Source organism: Sinocyclocheilus grahami, unplaced genomic scaffold (assembly GCF_001515645.1).
Source record: "Sinocyclocheilus grahami isolate Dianchi unplaced genomic scaffold, SAMN03320097.WGS_v1.1 scaffold252.1, whole genome shotgun sequence".
NCBI lineage: Eukaryota > Metazoa > Chordata > Actinopteri > Cypriniformes > Cyprinidae > Sinocyclocheilus > Sinocyclocheilus grahami.
This window is the reverse complement of record NW_015505431.1, coordinates 100,682-119,987: the sequence shown is the minus strand read 5'-3', so window position 1 is coordinate 119,987 and position 19,306 is coordinate 100,682. Positions and strand designations below refer to the sequence as shown.

At 37.7% G+C, this 19,306-nt stretch overlaps 1 protein-coding gene across 1 annotated transcript; it reads right to left on the bottom strand.

The window, feature by feature from the left end:
* Positions 1-13,891: 13,891 nt before the first annotated feature.
* On the bottom strand, positions 13,892-18,914 carry pane1 (proliferation associated nuclear element). The gene is made up of 6 exons (XM_016289811.1): positions 18,683-18,914; positions 18,504-18,583; positions 17,434-17,532; positions 16,915-16,994; positions 14,600-14,691; positions 13,892-14,314 (listed from the first exon to the last, which is right to left on the bottom strand). The coding sequence occupies exons 1-6, from the start codon at positions 18,737-18,739 to the stop codon at positions 14,171-14,173; spliced, it is 552 nt and encodes a 183-aa protein (XP_016145297.1). The 5' UTR covers positions 18,740-18,914; the 3' UTR covers positions 13,892-14,170.
* Between the last annotated feature and the right edge of the window lie 392 nt (positions 18,915-19,306).

Below are 19,306 nucleotides of genomic sequence, written 5' to 3'. Positions count from 1 at the left end.
TATATATATATATATATATATATATATATATATATATATATATATATATAAGAAATGAAAGAGCAGAATGTTAGGTTATTATAAATTGTTTAATTTTAATTTACGTGCATACTTTGTTGCAAAAAAGACAAAATTAAACTTAAAAGTAAACTATTCTTACTATAGCTCACCTCATAAGTGACTGATTTTGAATGTTGTATGTTATATATCTAAATAATATTTTGTATAATCATGAAACTATCTATATACATCATAAAAAAGGAAGATAAGTAAAGAAAATGTTATATATACACATCTAATTTTTTACTCTTCATATATATATATATATATATATATACTTTTATTTAACTGTAAAAGTTATATTTCATTACAGAGAAATGCTGTGCATCATTTCTATATAAAAAAGAATAGTACAATAATTAAAACTCTAAAAATAGTTCAATCTAAAAGTATTGTTTAGTGTAAAACATGTTGAAGATTAGCAGCATTAGATTATCGGTTCATTAAATAAGCCGTTTCCTCTAAAAAGCTGTTTATTCAGCATAGTGAAGCCTCTCCTCCATGACATCCATTCATTAAAAACCCGGCCTCTGGTCTCCTTTCCCACATACTTCCAAAGCAGAAGGGTTAGCATTAGCCGGTATGCTTTTTTTGGCTAAAGGTTGCAGGCTTGCCTTCTAGTGGCTTTGACTTCATGCACTCAACTGTAGCAGCTTTAATTACGTAGCACAAGGGGAGGGGCTATCAGATTCCAATGATTAATGACACAATAACATTATAAAGTTCATACACTACATGGCTGAGTACATAGTGCATAAGTGCGTAGTGTATAGTGCGCCATTTGGGACACAGTTAATGTGTGTGTGTGTGTGTGTGTTCAGCTGATCACGGGAGAGCTGGTGAAGGTGATGGCGGAGAAGGTGGGTCTGGACGCGGCCGGACAGAGCGCGCTCAGGAGAGTCATGGAGGCCGTGATCGGAGACATCGACGCTTACTACAAGGAGATCGGATTCGCCGGTTAAACGACACGCTGAGCATCACGAACTCAGCGGCATCACAGAAACAACGCTTGTCTTGCTCATGCATTAGTCAGTAGAAATTACTATGCAGCTAATACGATTAAAAACTATCCGCAGAGAACAAATCATGTCTAAAACCCAAATAAACATGCAACTGTTAAGTCAGGACAAGCGCCATGTTTCATTTTGATTTTGACGGGAATGAAAACGAGGCTGGAACTGAAGTAATTACAGCGCGTTCACTGGACTGCACTGTTGACAACACACTGGTTGTTCAGCTGACGAAACTCAATACAACTTTCTCTAGACACAAACTCAATAAAAAAATTTGAAAGTTGTTGAAAATCACGTGATCTAACACCTTGCACAGTCTACTACTTCTTCTAAAAATTTTATTAGCGGTTGGCAAACCAACTGAAAGGTGCATTTACCGCCCCCTACTGGACTGGACCTTGCACAGTCTATCCCGCGCAGCCTCATTTTCATCTGCGTTAGATCCAAGATGGCGCCTGTCCTGATTAAGGCAGTGTTGGGCAGTAACTAGCTACTAGTAACTCATGGTGCGTTCAAGTCATGTCGGAGAGATCGTATTTACGAGTTGAACGCACATGAACGCCACCACAAAGTCGTTATCACGATTGGGAAACTCGAAATTTTCTTTAACCCCAGAGTTTCTGAGTTGGGGGCATGTCAATGAGAAACATGGCGGAATCCATGGATGCAACGTCTGTAGTTGACGGTAAATTTTTGTTTAAATTTACAGTTTAGATGAAGTTTTTATGCGATACAGATTAAAGTGGCTTCATAAATTACTTTTTAAAAATATTAAAAACGCAAAACACACCTGATGCGAATTCTTTGCTCTTCATTTTCTATAAGCAGAGTTAACAGACCCTGTTGTATTTTCTTGTAATTTATTAAAAGGGGGTACACCGCCATCTTGTGCCGACTAAACTGACTTGAACGCACCTGACGTCGTAATTACGACTTGTCAACTCATAAGAACGAACGTCCCAGGAGGACTTGAACGCAGCATCAGTTACTGTAATAATATTACTTTTTGCAGTAACTAGAAGTGTAACTAATTACTAATCAGATTTCAGTAATAATATTACAGTTACCATCCATAAAGCAGCTTAGTTACTTTCAATGCCTCAACCCCACCGATTTAAAATCCAACAATCAAATCATTCCTAGATTTATTTTCATAATTTTCAGGACTCGCACATGCATGTGATGTCCCCAGTGCAGCAGGCAAGCTTGGAATATGGAAAATCTTACATTCAGAAGATAGAAATATTGCACTGTATTGATTTTGTCAGGAAAAAAAGATGATCTGAGCACTGTTGTGTAAGTTGTGGCTTTACTTTACTCTGGCATACCTCTGATCAGCATGTGGTACATTATATTACTATAATTCAAAATCTTTTTGGAAAATGAAACAGTTTCGTACAAACTTATGTGATTTGATAAAATACAATGAAATATAGTCGTATATGGAGAAATTACAGTTAGCTTCAAGCTACACATGACAATTAATGAGATTAATACAACACTTCTACTTGAATGTCACTATCAATCACTATTGAGTGTTTGTAATAACTTCTGACTGCGATCCAATGTGGATTTTGGTCAAATGATGAAGCAGAAATATGTTGTTAGTAACATTCTAGAAGAATTGTTTGTGGAAGATACACAGTTACCACTTCTGTGGTGCGTGAGGAAAAAGTAATGTAACTAGTAGTGTAACTAATTACTGTTGCCAGAAAGTAATAAGTACAGTATTATTTTGAGAGGAGTAACTAGTAATGAGTAATATATTACATTCTTTGTGTAACCAGCCCAACACTGGATTAAGGTAAATGTGCCTTGGAACGAGCCAATCACGTCAGGTTTAGAGCGTCAGCTGATCTGATCAGATTAGGACTAAACTTCATCTGAATTGCACTCGAGTGATTGCACGTTAATAAAACAATTTCAGTTTGGGAGAAAATGACAATCAAAATGGTTTAATTCTAATGACGCCTCTATTATTTTGAAAGGCCATAGATATTGGTTTCTCTACACTTGCTTTGTCTTACTATTATTAACCTGCGTTACAAATCATTTGCTTCACTTTTGTTTAGCAACACTTATTAATAAACGTCGCTTTTGTCTGCTGAAAAACTGAATTGTGTCTTTATTTGTCATTCATGGAGTAAAAACCTCACTTTTGTCACTCACTATTTGCTGAATTATTATAAACAGACACAAAAACAGTAAAAAAAAATAAACGAAAATAAATTATATTTTTCAATTCAAAGGGTAAACTAGGAAATCTAACTGAACTATTACCTCATAAATCACCTCATAGGTGATTGACATTATTTCTATAAATATAATTGGACTAAAATAGCAACAAAAAAAATTTGAATTTAAAGGTTTTTCACAGCTGATTTAATACACACACACACTCACACACACACAGGTTTGTTTTTGTGAAAAGTGGGGACATCCCATAGGCGTAATGGTTTTTATACTGTACAGACCGTATATTCTATTGCCCTACACCAACCCTACCCCTAAACCTACCCCTCACAGGAGACTTTCTGCTATTTCAGATTTTCAATACACTCCATTCTGTGTGATTTATAAGCGTTTTGAAAAGTGGGGACATGGGGTAATGTCCTGAAAAGTCACCTTCTCCTTGTAATACCTGTCATACCTTTGTCATTGTACAAATGTATGTCCTCATTTGTCACAAAAACGTGCACTCTCACTCTCTCACACACACTCACTCACACACTCTCTCTCACACACACACACACACACACAGACACACACACACACAAGAAGGTAGATTACTTACAAATTGTAATCTGTTATTGATTCCAAATTACATGACAAAAATTTTAATTAGTAACGTAATCCATTATAATACACATTTTAAGTAATATAATCAGATTACTTTTGTCCTAACTTGTTTATCACATTGATTTAAATATGATAATATTGTACCATATTGATATAAAAATACAAAGACAGAAATATATTCCATTCATTGTTATTAACAACATGAAGTGCATTAAACGTTATACTACGTCAAGGTTTCCCGAATTAAGTTCGGGATTTTGAATTTAATGAGAAGCTAATAATGAATTAAACCCAAAAATTTTTAATTAAATATTTTATTTGTTTACCTGCATGTCACGTGGCCATACCCAACATCAGAGAACTGTGAACACGCAAATGTGATATTCAATTATTTATTTTAAATGATCTCAGGGGTACTCCAAATAAAAATATATTAGGTAAAAGAGGATCAGATGATACAAAAGTTTGTGAATTTGTGCATTTAATGTGTTTGAAAGACAAAAGCCTTCCAAAGACACAGAAATACATGGTTGAATAACCTGATAATTTATATAAAAATTCATGTGTTCATCAGTAGTTCACGCAGTGTTAAAATACTTTTTAACCTGAAATGATTTAGCACCTGACTAGTGACTGGTCTCTGTGTGAATGTCCACAAACTCAAGCCTTTGAGCGTATATAAGTGGCAGGCTATTTTAGAACGGAAAATTTAAAAGGTGAAAAAGAGGAATTAGGGGAATCAATATTATTGTGAATAATTTATTGCTATTGTGTGAATAATATGTAATCATGTAGTCAATATAAAAGTAACTCATTTAATCTAATCACAAGTTAATTTTTGGAATCTGATTACATGTTATCAATTACTGCCCAGCTCTGTATATATATTTATTCAAAATATTAGATGAATTATGGCTGCAGTATGACTGCGGTTGGGCTGTTTTGCTGTTCATAATCATCTGAAGGATCACGCCTGCTTGCGTTTACGGTCCGTTTGACAACACGGCTTTATTCTAAGCTGCTGTGCAATCACATGCTAAACTCATCTGGCCTGATCTGAGCTTTATTTATGACATTGTGACCCTTACTCTTTGCTAAACCTCGACCTCTTGTTTATGTTCTTCCGTTGGCCACTATTTCTCAGCTGATCTGCAGCCGTCCACAAACGCACACGCTCGAGGTCACGGCCACTCGCGCTTTTCCATCCCTGGCAAATCTCATTCCAGGACGTCTGTGGACGTGACTGAAGCCACAGAGGTTTCCTGCTCCGCGACTGCCATTTGCTTTTACTTTACAGTTGTGTTAAGAGATGTCATGAGCATGTGTTAAGTTCTCCCGGGGGATTTGTCTCGGTCACACCAGACATGACAACAGTTACTCTCTCTCTGTCTCTCTCTGTCTTCCTTTAGTTGTCAAATCTTTATCCTCAGAAAACTGCAGGCTGATCTGCAGCCGTCCACAAACGCACACGCTCGAGGTCACGGCCACTCGCGCTTTTCCATCCCTGGCAAATCTCATTCCAGGACGCCTGTGGACGTGACTGAAGCCACAGAGGTTTCCTGCTCCGCGACTGCCATTTGCTTTTACTTTACAGTTGTGTTAAGAGATGTCATGAGCATGTGTTAAGTTCTCCCGGGGGATTTGTCTCGGTCACACCAGACATGACAACAGTTACTCTCTCTCTGTCTCTCTCTGTCTTCCTTTAGTTGTCTCGTAGTCGAGTGTTTGGAGACCTGACCTCATATCTGAAAGCTCCACATGATATCACACACGAGACAGCTGACATATAAAGCATATCAGCCTGAGCTCTAATATCCCAGTTTCTCCTAGAAAGCAACAAGATTGAAAGGAGAGTGAATGGAGACTTGAGTTTTTTTACTTAGATGATTTTCCTTTTCTTTGCTAGACCCCGGCTTTTCAAACAGCGGGCCGCAGTGGAGTGATGTATTTGTTTAAAATAAATAAATAAATAAATGGAGTGATTGGGTCTGTGGAAATATTTGTTTAAAAAAATAACACATTTGTTAAAAATAAATAAATAACAATAATAAATAAAAAATAGATCAAAATAAATAAAAAGTTTCTTAAAATAAAAATAAATACACAATACACTAAACTAAAAATGGATTAAAATTATTAAATAAAAATCAAATACAAATAAAAGCAGATTAAGATAAATAAAAAATGAGTAAAATTAGATTAAAATAAAAAAAGTTACAAATAAATAAAAGATTCGAATAAATAAATAATGACAAACAGATTAAAAATTAAAAGAAATTATTAAACAAATAATGAAAAAAGAATACATTTAAAAAGTACTACCAAATAATATTTTATACATATTCATACTATAATTTTTCCCTGTCAATTGGGCTTTTATTTATGAAAATATATAGCAGCCCTTTAAACTGTAGGATAGGGGATGTTGAGGATGATTTTTGCAGTTCTGTGGTATCTAAAACCCATTTGAATTTTTCTATCGAAAGAAATTCTAAGAGAAACATCAAATTAATAGTCAAACAAAGTCTCCTGAGCAACAAAAGAGTGACGTCTGAGCATCGAGACTTTCCTCTGAGCTCTAGAATCAAGCGGTGGTTTGATGTGTTTCTCCTCTCAATGCCAGCATTGTTCCGCAGGTCTGCTGGAAGAGCATCTGGTTTCTGACCATCTCCTGACTGAATGTGTGTGTGTGTGTGTTTGTAAGGAAGCTCAGTGTCATCCTGTATTATCTACTGTGAGAGGAAGAGGCAGGGCAGGAAAGCTGAGATATCTGGAGCTCTCCAGAGAGTCCATCTGAAACAGACTCTCCATTCAAGCTCACAACCAGCTCAGAACGAGGCTTGTGTCATTATAACGCAGGCATATGATGATAATCACAGTCAAAACGGGATGATGATCACGTACTCTCAAAACACACAGAAACACTGAAATAAGAAATGATATGCGTTCCTAATCATGCTAATCTCACCGTCACAATACTAGAGCGGTGCTAGGTGGTTGCCAGGGTGTTGCTATGCCGTTTTAAGGTGCTCTAATAGGTTTTCAGCACATTGTTGTGCACTTACTCAGTTTTTTAATGGATTGTTGCTATAGCATTGATAAGATGTTGCTAGGTTTTCTGAGTTGTTTTTAACATGTTGCTAGAGTTTGCTGGTTGCTAGGGCGTTTCTATCTAGTTGCCAGGTGTTCTAAGCGGTTTTGTGACATTTTTACATGGTTGCTGCTAGCGTTTGCTGGTTGCTCAGGCTGGTTTTTAACATTTTCTACATGTTTTCTAGAGTTTTATGGTTGCTAGGGCATTCCTATGCAGTTGCCAGGTGTTCTAAGTGGTTTTTAACATGTTTTTACATGGTTGCTACGGCGTTGCTATGCAGTTGATCGAAGCAGGTTTTACATGGTTGCTAGAGTTTGATGGTTGCTAAGGCATTGCTATGCAGTTGCCAGGTATTCTAAGCGGTTTTAAACATGTTTTTACATGGTTGCTAGGGCGTTGCTATGCGGTTGCCAGGTGTTCCAAGTGGTTTTTAACATGTTTCTACATGGTTGTTAGAGTTTTCTTGTTGCTAGGGTGTTTCTATGAAGTTGCCAGGTGTTCTAAGTGGTTTTTAATGTTTTTACATGGTTGCTACGGCGTTGCTATGCAGTTGGCAGGTGATCAAAGCGTTTTTTAATGTTTTTACATGGTTGCTAGGGCATTTCTATGCAGTTGCCAGGTGTTCCAAGTGGTGTTTATCATGCTGCTATGTCATTGCTAGAATTTGTGGCATGGTTTTTTTTAACACATTGCTATGCATTTTCTGGATGGTTTCTAGGGTGTTGCTTTGCAGTTACCAGGTGCTCCGAATGTCAAGTCAATTTTTAGAGTTGAGGTACTTGGACTCAGACTGCGAATGAATTTGGACTCTGACATTTTAGACACAGGAACTTGTGTAATGCTTTTGACAATATACATTGTATTAAAGCTTCTTTACCCAAAATGACAGCTTTTCTCACCAAGACATATGATTTCAGGTGACACTTACTGGCAGGGGTTGGTTCAGATCAGTAACTATGATCAATACCAGTAGTGATGCTTCATTTAGCAAACACACTTTACCTGGCCATAAATAAGAGCAGGAATGTGTGTGAAAGTGGTACGGTGGTACGTGAACGCATCCACTGCCATCCAGCTCTGCCAGTCTCTCAGCATGTGAACACACACACACACACACTGCATTACTGCATTATTGAATGTCGAGTGGGACAAAGGCAGTTCTCTGGAGGGACGGCTGCACTGTAGAGGTGTTTGTGAAGGACTCTAATGGACGCCAGCAGAGCAGATCATGGAACAATATGACACAAAGCCACTGAGAATGAACTGAAGCGGCGTCTCAGTCTGTGACCTCATGAGAATAACAGACCTATAATTTGGAACTTTAATGACTTTTATAGTTAAAGCCAAAATACAGAACGTTTTTCCCAAAGCTGGTAGGTTCAAGCCCAATTCATGAACAATAAAAAGACTCTAAAATTAGACCGCGATGGCCTCTTCGTGACAGTCGAGGCTCTCTGTGTGTCTGTGGGGTGAGAGGATATCTGGACTGTGACCCGTGTGTGAAGTGGTCAGAGAAGAGATTGTCGAATGAGGTCAGTCACGAGGGAGCCAACGGAAAGGTTGGGCGAGTGAGAGAGAGCACAGGTAAGATGCCAGAAAGCCTTTTTGTCATTTCTTCGCAAAGTACATCCATTATTCAGGACTCGGGTTACCGATAGGATTGGTTTGCAACAGGTGAGGTTGTCATAGAAACGCAAAAGATTCGAGGGGGAATAAGAGGATTCTGGGATGAGGTTACTGTAGTGCACCAAAAAGAGAAGTTAACAAAAACTAAAACCATAAATAAACAGCAACTGAAATGTAATAAAATATATATATAAAAATGGAATAAACATATTTTGATATAAACGTATATTGCCAGAGAAATATTTCCCATTTTTAACATACTAAAATAACTAAAACTGAAATAAAAATGAATCAAAACTGTGCGCATTAAAAAACTAAAACTAATAAAAAACACAACAAAATGACTAAAACTTTATCTAAAATTAAGATGAAAACAGAAGAAAAAATAAAAACGAATTCAAACAATTAATAGAAACTATAATAGTATCTACAATAACACTGGAGTAGACACATTTAATCTCACAAATCATTGCTTAACTTTTTTTAGCCATCAAAAAATCTGGAAAAATGCTCCAAGACACATATAGTAAATATGTTTTTACGAACATAATTATTGGGTATTAAGATATTTTAGGGCAAGAACAATATTGATTTATAGGTTCAGTACCAGTCAATTTCTGACTTATTTACTTATTCTTTTTTATTTTATAATAGTTAAGCCATTAAAACTGGGAAAACATGGGAATATTAATAATAATAATAATAGTAAGCTCACCAAGTACATCCAAACTTTTTACTAGTATTGTAGTAAATATATGTAAGAAATGAAATTCATTTCAATAAAAATTCAATTATTGTATTTATAAATATTGTAAAAGGATTCCTTCGCTACCCAAGGAATTCCTTCGATTCCTTCGCTACCCAATTGCTCCCCCTGCTGATTTGGATGTGTTAATTCATTACAAGAGCTGAATATGAACCCTGGGCAGCCATGAAAACACACAGTATTTAATAAAGTCCCATGGCAAGGTAAATTTCATGGACAGTGATGTGAAAATAACAGTGAACTAATCTGCAGTCCAGTGTGATTATCTGCAACTTGTGTTTCCTGTGTGGAAATTCAAAGTAATGAATTTGAGTCTTAATGTAGTTCTTAATTGATCCTATTGGAGGTCAGTCCTCTTCAAGGTCAGAGGTCACCGAGCAGCGGGTGAGAGAGGACAGATAGAGGGCGGTGGTTGCTATGGGCGACATTCCCGCCGACACCTTCAAGATGTTCAGGAGCCGCACGGCTGCTGCTTTCACACCATCTGCCGTCTGAGAGACAGAGAGAGGAGAGTAACGTGCCGTAACACACATCTGCCTGAGGTGACCGTGTGTGTGTATGTGCGTGCGTGTCTGTGTATCTGTGTGTGTCTGTCTGTCTGTGTGTGTGTCTCTGCATGTGCGTGTGTCTGTGTGCGTGCGTGTCTGTCTGTGTGTGTGTGTCTCTGCATGTGCGTGTGCAGATTAAGATAAATAAAAAATGAGTAAAATTAGATTAAAATAAAAAAAGTTACAAATAAATAAAAGATTCGAATAAATAAATAATGACAAACAGATTAAAAATTAAAAGAAATTATTAAACAAATAATGAAAAAAGAATACATTTAAAAAGTACTACCAAATAATATTTTATACATATTCATACTATAATTTTTCCCTGTCAATTGGGCTTTTATTTATGAAAATATATAGCAGCCCTTTAAACTGTAGGATAGGGGATGTTGAGGATGATTTTTGCAGTTCTGTGGTATCTAAAACCCATTTGAATTTTTCTATCGAAAGAAATTCTAAGAGAAACATCAAATTAATAGTCAAACAAAGTCTCCTGAGCAACAAAAGAGTGACGTCTGAGCATCGAGACTTTCCTCTGAGCTCTAGAATCAAGCGGTGGTTTGATGTGTTTCTCCTCTCAATGCCAGCATTGTTCCGCAGGTCTGCTGGAAGAGCATCTGGTTTCTGACCATCTCCTGACTGAATGTGTGTGTGTGTGTGTTTGTAAGGAAGCTCAGTGTCATCCTGTATTATCTACTGTGAGAGGAAGAGGCAGGGCAGGAAAGCTGAGATATCTGGAGCTCTCCAGAGAGTCCATCTGAAACAGACTCTCCATTCAAGCTCACAACCAGCTCAGAACGAGGCTTGTGTCATTATAACGCAGGCATATGATGATAATCACAGTCAAAACGGGATGATGATCACGTACTCTCAAAACACACAGAAACACTGAAATAAGAAATGATATGCGTTCCTAATCATGCTAATCTCACCGTCACAATACTAGAGCGGTGCTAGGTGGTTGCCAGGGTGTTGCTATGCCGTTTTAAGGTGCTCTAATAGGTTTTCAGCACATTGTTGTGCACTTACTCAGTTTTTTAATGGATTGTTGCTATAGCATTGATAAGATGTTGCTAGGTTTTCTGAGTTGTTTTTAACATGTTGCTAGATGGTTGCTAGAGTTTGTTGGTTGCTAGGGCGTTTCTATCTAGTTGCCAGGTGTTCTAAGCGGTTTTGTGACATTTTTACATGGTTGCTGCTAGCGTTTGCTGGTTGCTCAGGCTGGTTTTTAACATTTTCTACATGTTTTCTAGAGTTTTATGGTTGCTAGGGCATTCCTATGCAGTTGCCAGGTGTTCCAAGTGGTTTTTAACATGGTTGCTACGGCGTTGCTATGCAGTTGATCGAAGCAGGTTTTACATGGTTCCTAGAGTTTGATGGTTGCTAGGGCATTTCTATGCAGTTGCCAGGTATTCTAAGCGGTTTTTAACATGTTTTTTACATGGTTGCTAGGGCGTTGCTATGCACTCTAAGCGGTTTTTAATGTTTTTACATGGTTGCTAGGGCGTTTCTATGCGGTTGCCAGGTGTTCCAAGTGGTTTTTAACATGTTTCTACATGGTTGTTAGAGTTTTCTTGTTGCTAGGGTGTTTCTATGAAGTTGCCAGGTGTTCTAAGTGGTTTTTAATGTTTTTACATGGTTGCTACGGCGTTGCTATGCAGTTGGCAGGTGATCAAAGCGTTTTTTAATGTTTTTACATGGTTGCTAGGGCGTTTCTATGCGGTTGCCAGGTGTTCCAAGTGGTTTTTAACATGTTTCTACATGGTTGTTAGAGTTTTCTTGTTGCTAGGGTGTTTCTATGAAGTTGCCAGGTGTTCTAAGTGGTTTTTAATGTTTTTACATGGTTGCTACGGCGTTGCTATGCAGTTGGCAGGTGATCAAAGCGTTTTTTAATGTTTTTACATGGTTGCTAGGGCGTTTCTATGCGGTTGCCAGGTGTTCCAAGTGGTTTTTAACATGTTTCTACATGGTTGTTAGAGTTTTCTTGTTGCTAGGGTGTTTCTATGAAGTTGCCAGGTGTTCTAAGTGGTTTTTAATGTTTTTACATGGTTGCTACGGCGTTGCTATGCAGTTGATCGAAGCAGGTTTTACATGGTTCCTAGAGTTTGATGGTTGCTAGGGCATTTCTATGCAGTTGCCAGGTGTTCCAAGTGGTGTTTATCATGCTGCTATGTCATTGCTAGAATTTGTGGCATGGTTTTTTTTAACACATTGCTATGCATTTTCTGGATGGTTTCTAGGGTGTTGCTTTGCAGTTACCAGGTGCTCCGAATGTCAAGTCAATTTTTAGAGTTGAGGTACTTGGACTCAGACTGCGAATGAATTTGGACTCTGACATTTTAGACACAGGAACTTGTGTAATGCTTTTGACAATATACATTGTATTAAAGCTTCTTTACCCAAAATGACAGCTTTTCTCACCAAGACATATGATTTCAGGTGACACTTACTGGCAGGGGTTGGTTCAGATCAGTAACTATGATCAATACCAGTAGTGATGCTTCATTTAGCAAACACACTTTACCTGGCCATAAATAAGAGCAGGAATGTGTGTGAAAGTGGTACGTGCAGGTAGAAACGCATCCACTGCCATCCAGCTCTGCCAGTCTCTCAGCATGTGAACACACACACACACACACTGCATTATTCAGTAACAGAATGTCGAGTGGGACAAAGGCAGTTCTCTGGAGGGACGGCTGCACTGTAGAGGTGTTTGTGAAGGACTCTAATGGACGCCAGCAGAGCAGATCATGGAACAATATGACACAAAGCCACTGAGAATGAACTGAAGCGGCGTCTCAGTCTGTGACCTCATGAGAATAACAGACCTATAATTTGGAACTTTAATGACTTTTATAGTTAAAGCCAAAATACAGAACGTTTTTCCCAAAGCTGGTAGGTTCAAGCCCAATTCATGAACAATAAAAAGACTCTAAAATTAGACCGCGATGGCCTCTTCGTGACAGTCGAGGCTCTCTGTGTGTCTGTGGGGTGAGAGGATATCTGGACTGTGACCCGTGTGTGAAGTGGTCAGAGAAGAGATTGTCGAATGAGGTCAGTCACGAGGGAGCCAACGGAAAGGTTGGGCGAGTGAGAGAGAGCACAGGTAAGATGCCAGAAAGCCTTTTTGTCATTTCTTCGCAAAGTACATCCATTATTCAGGACTCGGGTTACCGATAGGATTGGTTTGCAACAGGTGAGGTTGTCATAGAAACGCAAAAGATTCGAGGGGGAATAAGAGGATTCTGGGATGAGGTTACTGTAGTGCACCAAAAAGAGAAGTTAACAAAAACTAAAACCATAAATAAACAGCAACTGAAATGTAATAAAATATATATATAAAAATGGAATAAACATATTTTGATATAAACGTATATTGCCAGAGAAATATTTCCCATTTTTAACATACTAAAATAACTAAAACTGAAATAAAAATGAATCAAAACTGTGCGCATTAAAAAACTAAAACTAATAAAAAACACAACAAAATGACTAAAACTTTATCTAAAATTAAGATGAAAACAGAAGAAAAAATAAAAACGAATTCAAACAATTAATAGAAACTATAATAGTATCTACAATAACACTGGAGTAGACACATTTAATCTCACAAATCATTGCTTAACTTTTTTTAGCCATCAAAAAATCTGGAAAAATGCTCCAAGACACATATAGTAAATATGTTTTTACGAACATAATTATTGGGTATTAAGATATTTTAGGGCAAGAACAATATTGATTTATAGGTTCAGTACCAGTCAATTTCTGACTTATTTACTTATTCTTTTTTATTTTATAATAGTTAAGCCATTAAAACTGGGAAAACATGGGAATATTAATAATAATAATAATAGTAAGCTCACCAAGTACATCCAAACTTTTTACTAGTATTGTAGTAAATATATGTAAGAAATGAAATTCATTTCAATAAAAATTCAATTATTGTATTTATAAATATTGTAAAAGGATTCCTTCGCTACCCAAGGAATTCCTTCGATTCCTTCGCTACCCAATTGCTCCCCCTGCTGATTTGGATGTGTTAATTCATTACAAGAGCTGAATATGAACCCTGGGCAGCCATGAAAACACACAGTATTTAATAAAGTCCCATGGCAAGGTAAATTTCATGGACAGTGATGTGAAAATAACAGTGAACTAATCTGCAGTCCAGTGTGATTATCTGCAACTTGTGTTTCCTGTGTGGAAATTCAAAGTAATGAATTTGAGTCTTAATGTAGTTCTTAATTGATCCTATTGGAGGTCAGTCCTCTTCAAGGTCAGAGGTCACCGAGCAGCGGGTGAGAGAGGACAGATAGAGGGCGGTGGTTGCTATGGGCGACATTCCCGCCGACACCTTCAAGATGTTCAGGAGCCGCACGGCTGCTGCTTTCACACCATCTGCCGTCTGAGAGACAGAGAGAGGAGAGTAACGTGCCGTAACACACATCTGCCTGAGGTGACCGTGTGTGTGTATGTGCGTGCGTGTCTGTGTATCTGTGTGTGTCTGTCTGTCTGTGTGTGTGTCTCTGCATGTGCGTGTGTCTGTGTGCGTGCGTGTCTGTCTGTGTGTGTGTGTCTCTGCATGTGCGTGTCTGTCTGTGTGTGTGTGTGTGTCTCTGCATGTGCGTGTGTCTGTGTGCGTGCGTGTCTGTCTCTGTGTGTGTGTGTGTCTGTGTGCGTACGTGTTTACCCTGTGCTCGGCGCAGAGGACGGGACACTGATGTGAAGCAGCCAGTTTTCTTACGCTGACCAAACGCTCCTGAGTGTGAAAGCCGCTGCGAGCTGCAGACACACATGTAAAACACACTGACCTCACAAACACTTCTGACAATCATTGACAGACTGAGCACTCAGAGAGCAGGTAAAACGTCTGGGGTCAGGAAGATTTGTTTTTCAAGAAACTTAATGCTTTTATTCAGCAAGGATGCATTAAACTGATCACATGTGACAGCAGAGACATTTATAATGTTATGAAAGATTTCCATTTCAAATAAATGTTGTCCTTTTGAACTTTCTATTCATCTAAGTATCCTGAAAATAAAACTCTATCAGGGTTTTAACAAAAGTAAGAAGCAGCACAACTGATTTCAACAATGATAATAATAATAAACATTTCTTGAGCAACAAATCAGCATATTAGATTGATTTCTGAAGGATCATGTGACACTGAAGACTGGAGTAATGATGCTGAAAATTCAGCTTTGATCACAGAAATAAATAATATTTTACTATACATTTACATAGAAATTAGTGACTTTAAATAGTAATAATATTTCACAATTTTTACTGTATTTTTAATAAAATAAATGCAGCTCTGGTGAGCAGAAAAGACTTATTTTGTAAACATTAAAATCTTACTGAGCCCAGACTTATAAATGGTACAATGTACATATAACACAACACTCAAACTCATGCCATTTAAGTACATGATGAGCAAAAGAAGGTGCTTGACCTTCAGAAAATGTTGCTCATCCATCTCGAGGTCAAACCAAATAACATGTGAACCATTTATTTTATGTTACCATTTTGCTACATTGTTACAAAATGGGACTTATGTGAAAACAGATTAAAAGCCAGAATTGTGTGATGCCATGAACTACACAAATAAAAATATAAAAAGCAACCTATTTCAGCTTTTCTGAGTGCAGTGTTGGGGAGTAACTCGTTACAGTTACTGAGAAACAATGCGTAATTAAATTAGTTACTTATGAAAATGTTAACGGGGTAACGTCTAAATATTTTGACCGATTTCTTTCCCAAATTGCAGTGACTGCTCTAAATATATGAGACACCAATGTTTCAGGAGTTTAGGACACAGAATAGGACTCATGCTTATTTTATAACTTTAATGTTCTATTTGGGTTTATGTATGCTTTATTTTTTAAGATGAACTGTTTTGTTTTTCCAAGGCATTGTTAGATGCCAGCGCTCCCTGTCATAACTATGCAAAGATTTGATTTCAAAAACAGTATCATAGCTATTAAGCTACATCTTGTTATGATTTTAAATCTGTATTTTTCCTCAGAAATATCTCAAAGTGAAAAGAGGTGCTAACGTCTGATTTAGTGCTGGCTGTGCTTTAAAATTAAATTATTATAATCTTAATTCAAGTGATGAAGGTAATCGGTGTTGAGCTCTACTGTAAGGTTAACCCTGCCTGGTTCACATGTTTGAAAATGAATAATAGTTGAAAACATTCGTTAGAAATTTAGAAAAGTAATCAGTTACATTACTTTAAAGGGGTCATATGATGCAATTTCAATTTTTCCTTTCTCTTTGGAGTGTTACAAGCTCTTGGTGCATAAAGAAGATCTGTAAAGTTGCAAAAACTAAAGTCTCAAATCCAAAGAGATATTCTTTATAAAAGTTAAGAGTCAGCCACGCCTACCTAAAATGGCACGTTCTAACACGCCCCCACATATCTACATCACTGTGTGGGAAGATTTGCATAATGCGTTTATAATGGGTTTTAATGTTTTTGTCTCATCGCTCCGGCCGGACATGGCATCACAGTGTGTTAAGGGGCGTAACATTTCCGTCACACGCTTGAGGTATTCGGCCAATCACAATGCACTGGATAGCTGGCCAATCAGAGCACACCTCGCTTTTCAGACCGATGAGCTTTGTAAAAATCAACACGTTTCAAAAAGGCAGGGCATAGAGGAGAAATAATAATGTACAGTATGTGGAAACTAATGTGTTTTTTATACTTTAAACCGCATAAACATTTCATTACACCAAATACACAAAATAATGTTCTTTTTAGCAGCATAATATGACCCCTTTAATAAAGTAATTGAAATAGTTATACTACTTATTACATTTCAAATTGAGCAATTTGTTATCTGTATCCTATTACATTTCCAAAGTAACCCACCCAACATTGAGTGTATGTGACTATAACTGCATTTTCACAAATACTTTGAATTTCTTTTTTGTGGAAAACTAAGACACAAAAATGAGTGTGCGCACATTTACAATTGTTGAAGAAGGCTCTCAACTCACCATCAGTGACCAAGAAACACACTTTCCCCAGGAAGCAGTCTGAGTGCAGATGGGCGAGAGAGCTTTCCACTGACTGCAGACTGAGAGAGAGAGAGAGAGAGAGAGAGAGAGAGAGAGAGAGAGAGAGAGAGGAGAGTGTGTGCGCACACACAGTCAAAAAAGAGAGAGAGAGAGAGAGAGAGAGAGAGAGAGAGGGGAGTCTGTGCGCACTCAGTCAATGATAAGAGCGAGAGAGAGAGAGAGAAAGAGAGAGATGAGAGTCTGTGCACTCACAGTCAATGATAAGAGCGAGAGAGAGAGAGAGAGAGAGAGAGAGAGAGAGAAGAGAGTCTGTGCACTCACAGACAATGATAAGAGCGAGAGAGAGAGAGAGAGAGAGAGAGAGAGAGAGAAGAGAGTCTGTGCACTCACAGACAATGATAAGAGCGAGAGAGAGAGAGAGAGAGAGAGAGAGAGAGAGGGAGAGAGAGAAGACTGTGCACTCACAGTCAATGATAAGAGCGAGAGAGGTCAGTGTACCTGCGCTCTGACAGCAGATTCACTAGAAACACTATTAAATCAATGCGAGGACGGCTTTCCTTGTTCTCAACGGGCAGAGGGAGTTTTCTGGCCAAACGCCTGAAACACATCAGGAACATTTACACGCGCTTAAACATGAAATACATCATATCTAGGGATGGGCGATACCACTTATTTTGTTTTCGATACCGATATTTTTCAAGGCAGTATCGCCGATACCGATACTATTTAACAAAAAATTTAAATTACGAAAAATGTATTAAATGCCTAAGAGTAAAATGGATAATGAAAACCACTTAACTTCATGTTTAAAACGCATTTTAACATTCAATATGCCTTAATTGTAATTATTAGGTTATATTTTTGTTTGCACATGGTTCAGATATGTATTTTGTTTACACGTGATTCAAATCTATAAATACTACAGTTGAACTACGGTCACTTTAGTAAAACCATGGTTCATTTTCATCAGGGACTGCCAGTGACCGGCTGCTGCACGCATAAAATGCAACCTTTTTATTCTGACAGCGTATTATTTATATTAACATTACAGAACAGAACATGATCAGTATTATCTTTCAACGTTCAGTTTAAATAATTGTAATTGCACAAACTATGTAGGCTACAATTTCAGTTTGTTTATTGTGAAATAACTCTGTCCTTCTGTCCTCTGATAAGCATTGTTCAGGGCTGCTGTTCCCAAAAGCTTTAATGCTTTCTTGTGATGCTTTTGGGAGCCGCAGCACAGTTTGAATGCACTGTCAGCAGTGAGTGAACGCTCTCTGTGTGATGGAGAAGTTCTGTCCTGCAACATGTGTGTGTCCAGATGAGCAGGAACAGAGTTATGTCCTACACAATTACTCGCCAACAAAGGTTATTCGTCCAATTCAATGCATATGGTACGCATTATTATTTGTTTGTTAAATTAACAAAACCACTGGTAAATAAAACACACCTTAGTATCGATATTTTTTGTTTGAGTATCGATACGCCCATCCCTATCACACATATCGAGCAGCATAATAATAATAATAATAATAATAATAATAATCATCGCTAGACACACTCACACATTGACGTTGAAATCGTTCTCATTTCGCACTAAGGCGTTGGCTAGTTTGGACTGCAGCTCCTCCTCGTTTTCAACCAGCTGTGAAGATAAATATAAAGACATTAAAACCGTTGTATTGTTGTATTAGCTTTATAAACCGTTTCCGTGAGCTGCGCTGAGCTGAGGCGCGTTACTCACGAGCACAGTCGCGGTGTTCAGCTCCGGGACTTTACTGTACGGAGTCAGGAGCGCCATGCTGAGGTGTATCAGAAACACGGCGAGTTTTGTTGATTTGTTTGTATGTTTATCCGGAAAAAAACCCTGCGAAAGCTCGCGATTCCAGCGACGGTTCCTCCTCGCGCTTATTTTCAAAGCTCACGCGCGTGACGTCACACACAACGCGACCCGACGTAGAGCTCGCGCTGCTGCCCTCGCGCGTACACAACCCGCCTCGCATTCGTGCTTAAACTTCATATTTTACTTTTTACTTTTTTTTCTTTCTTGGAACATGTTTCTTAAAACGTAAGAAACATCACGTATTTGTTAAAGTGAACATATTTGAAAAAAGTTTTTTTTTTTGGAACATGTATCTTAAAGCGTAAGAAACCACGTATTTCATTGAAGGGAATATATATATAAAAACATTTATATTTATTAATAATAATAATAATAATGACATAAGTCTCAAAGAATAGATCTTTGATGAAAAATGTGGAATTTTACAGATTCGTATTTGATTCTCTCTCTCAATATAAAACGCCTCATACTAGTTTACTCTGATAGAGGTCAGCACCATATCAGATACTGTGAATATGGAAACCT

Bases quoted from the DNA above. Each gene is read 5' to 3' on its own strand.
- pane1 (XM_016289811.1), bottom strand. From the start codon at position 18,739: ATGGCGCTCCTGACTCCGTACAGTAAAGTCCCGGAGCTGAACACCGCG. The intron at 17,533-18,503 runs GTGAGTGTGTCT...GATGTGTTTCAG, and splicing joins AACGATTTCAACGTCAATGT to GCGTTTGGCCAGAAAACTCC. The intron at 14,315-14,599 runs GTAAACACGTAC...TCTGTCTCTCAG, and splicing joins TCCTCTGCGCCGAGCACAGG to ACGGCAGATGGTGTGAAAGC.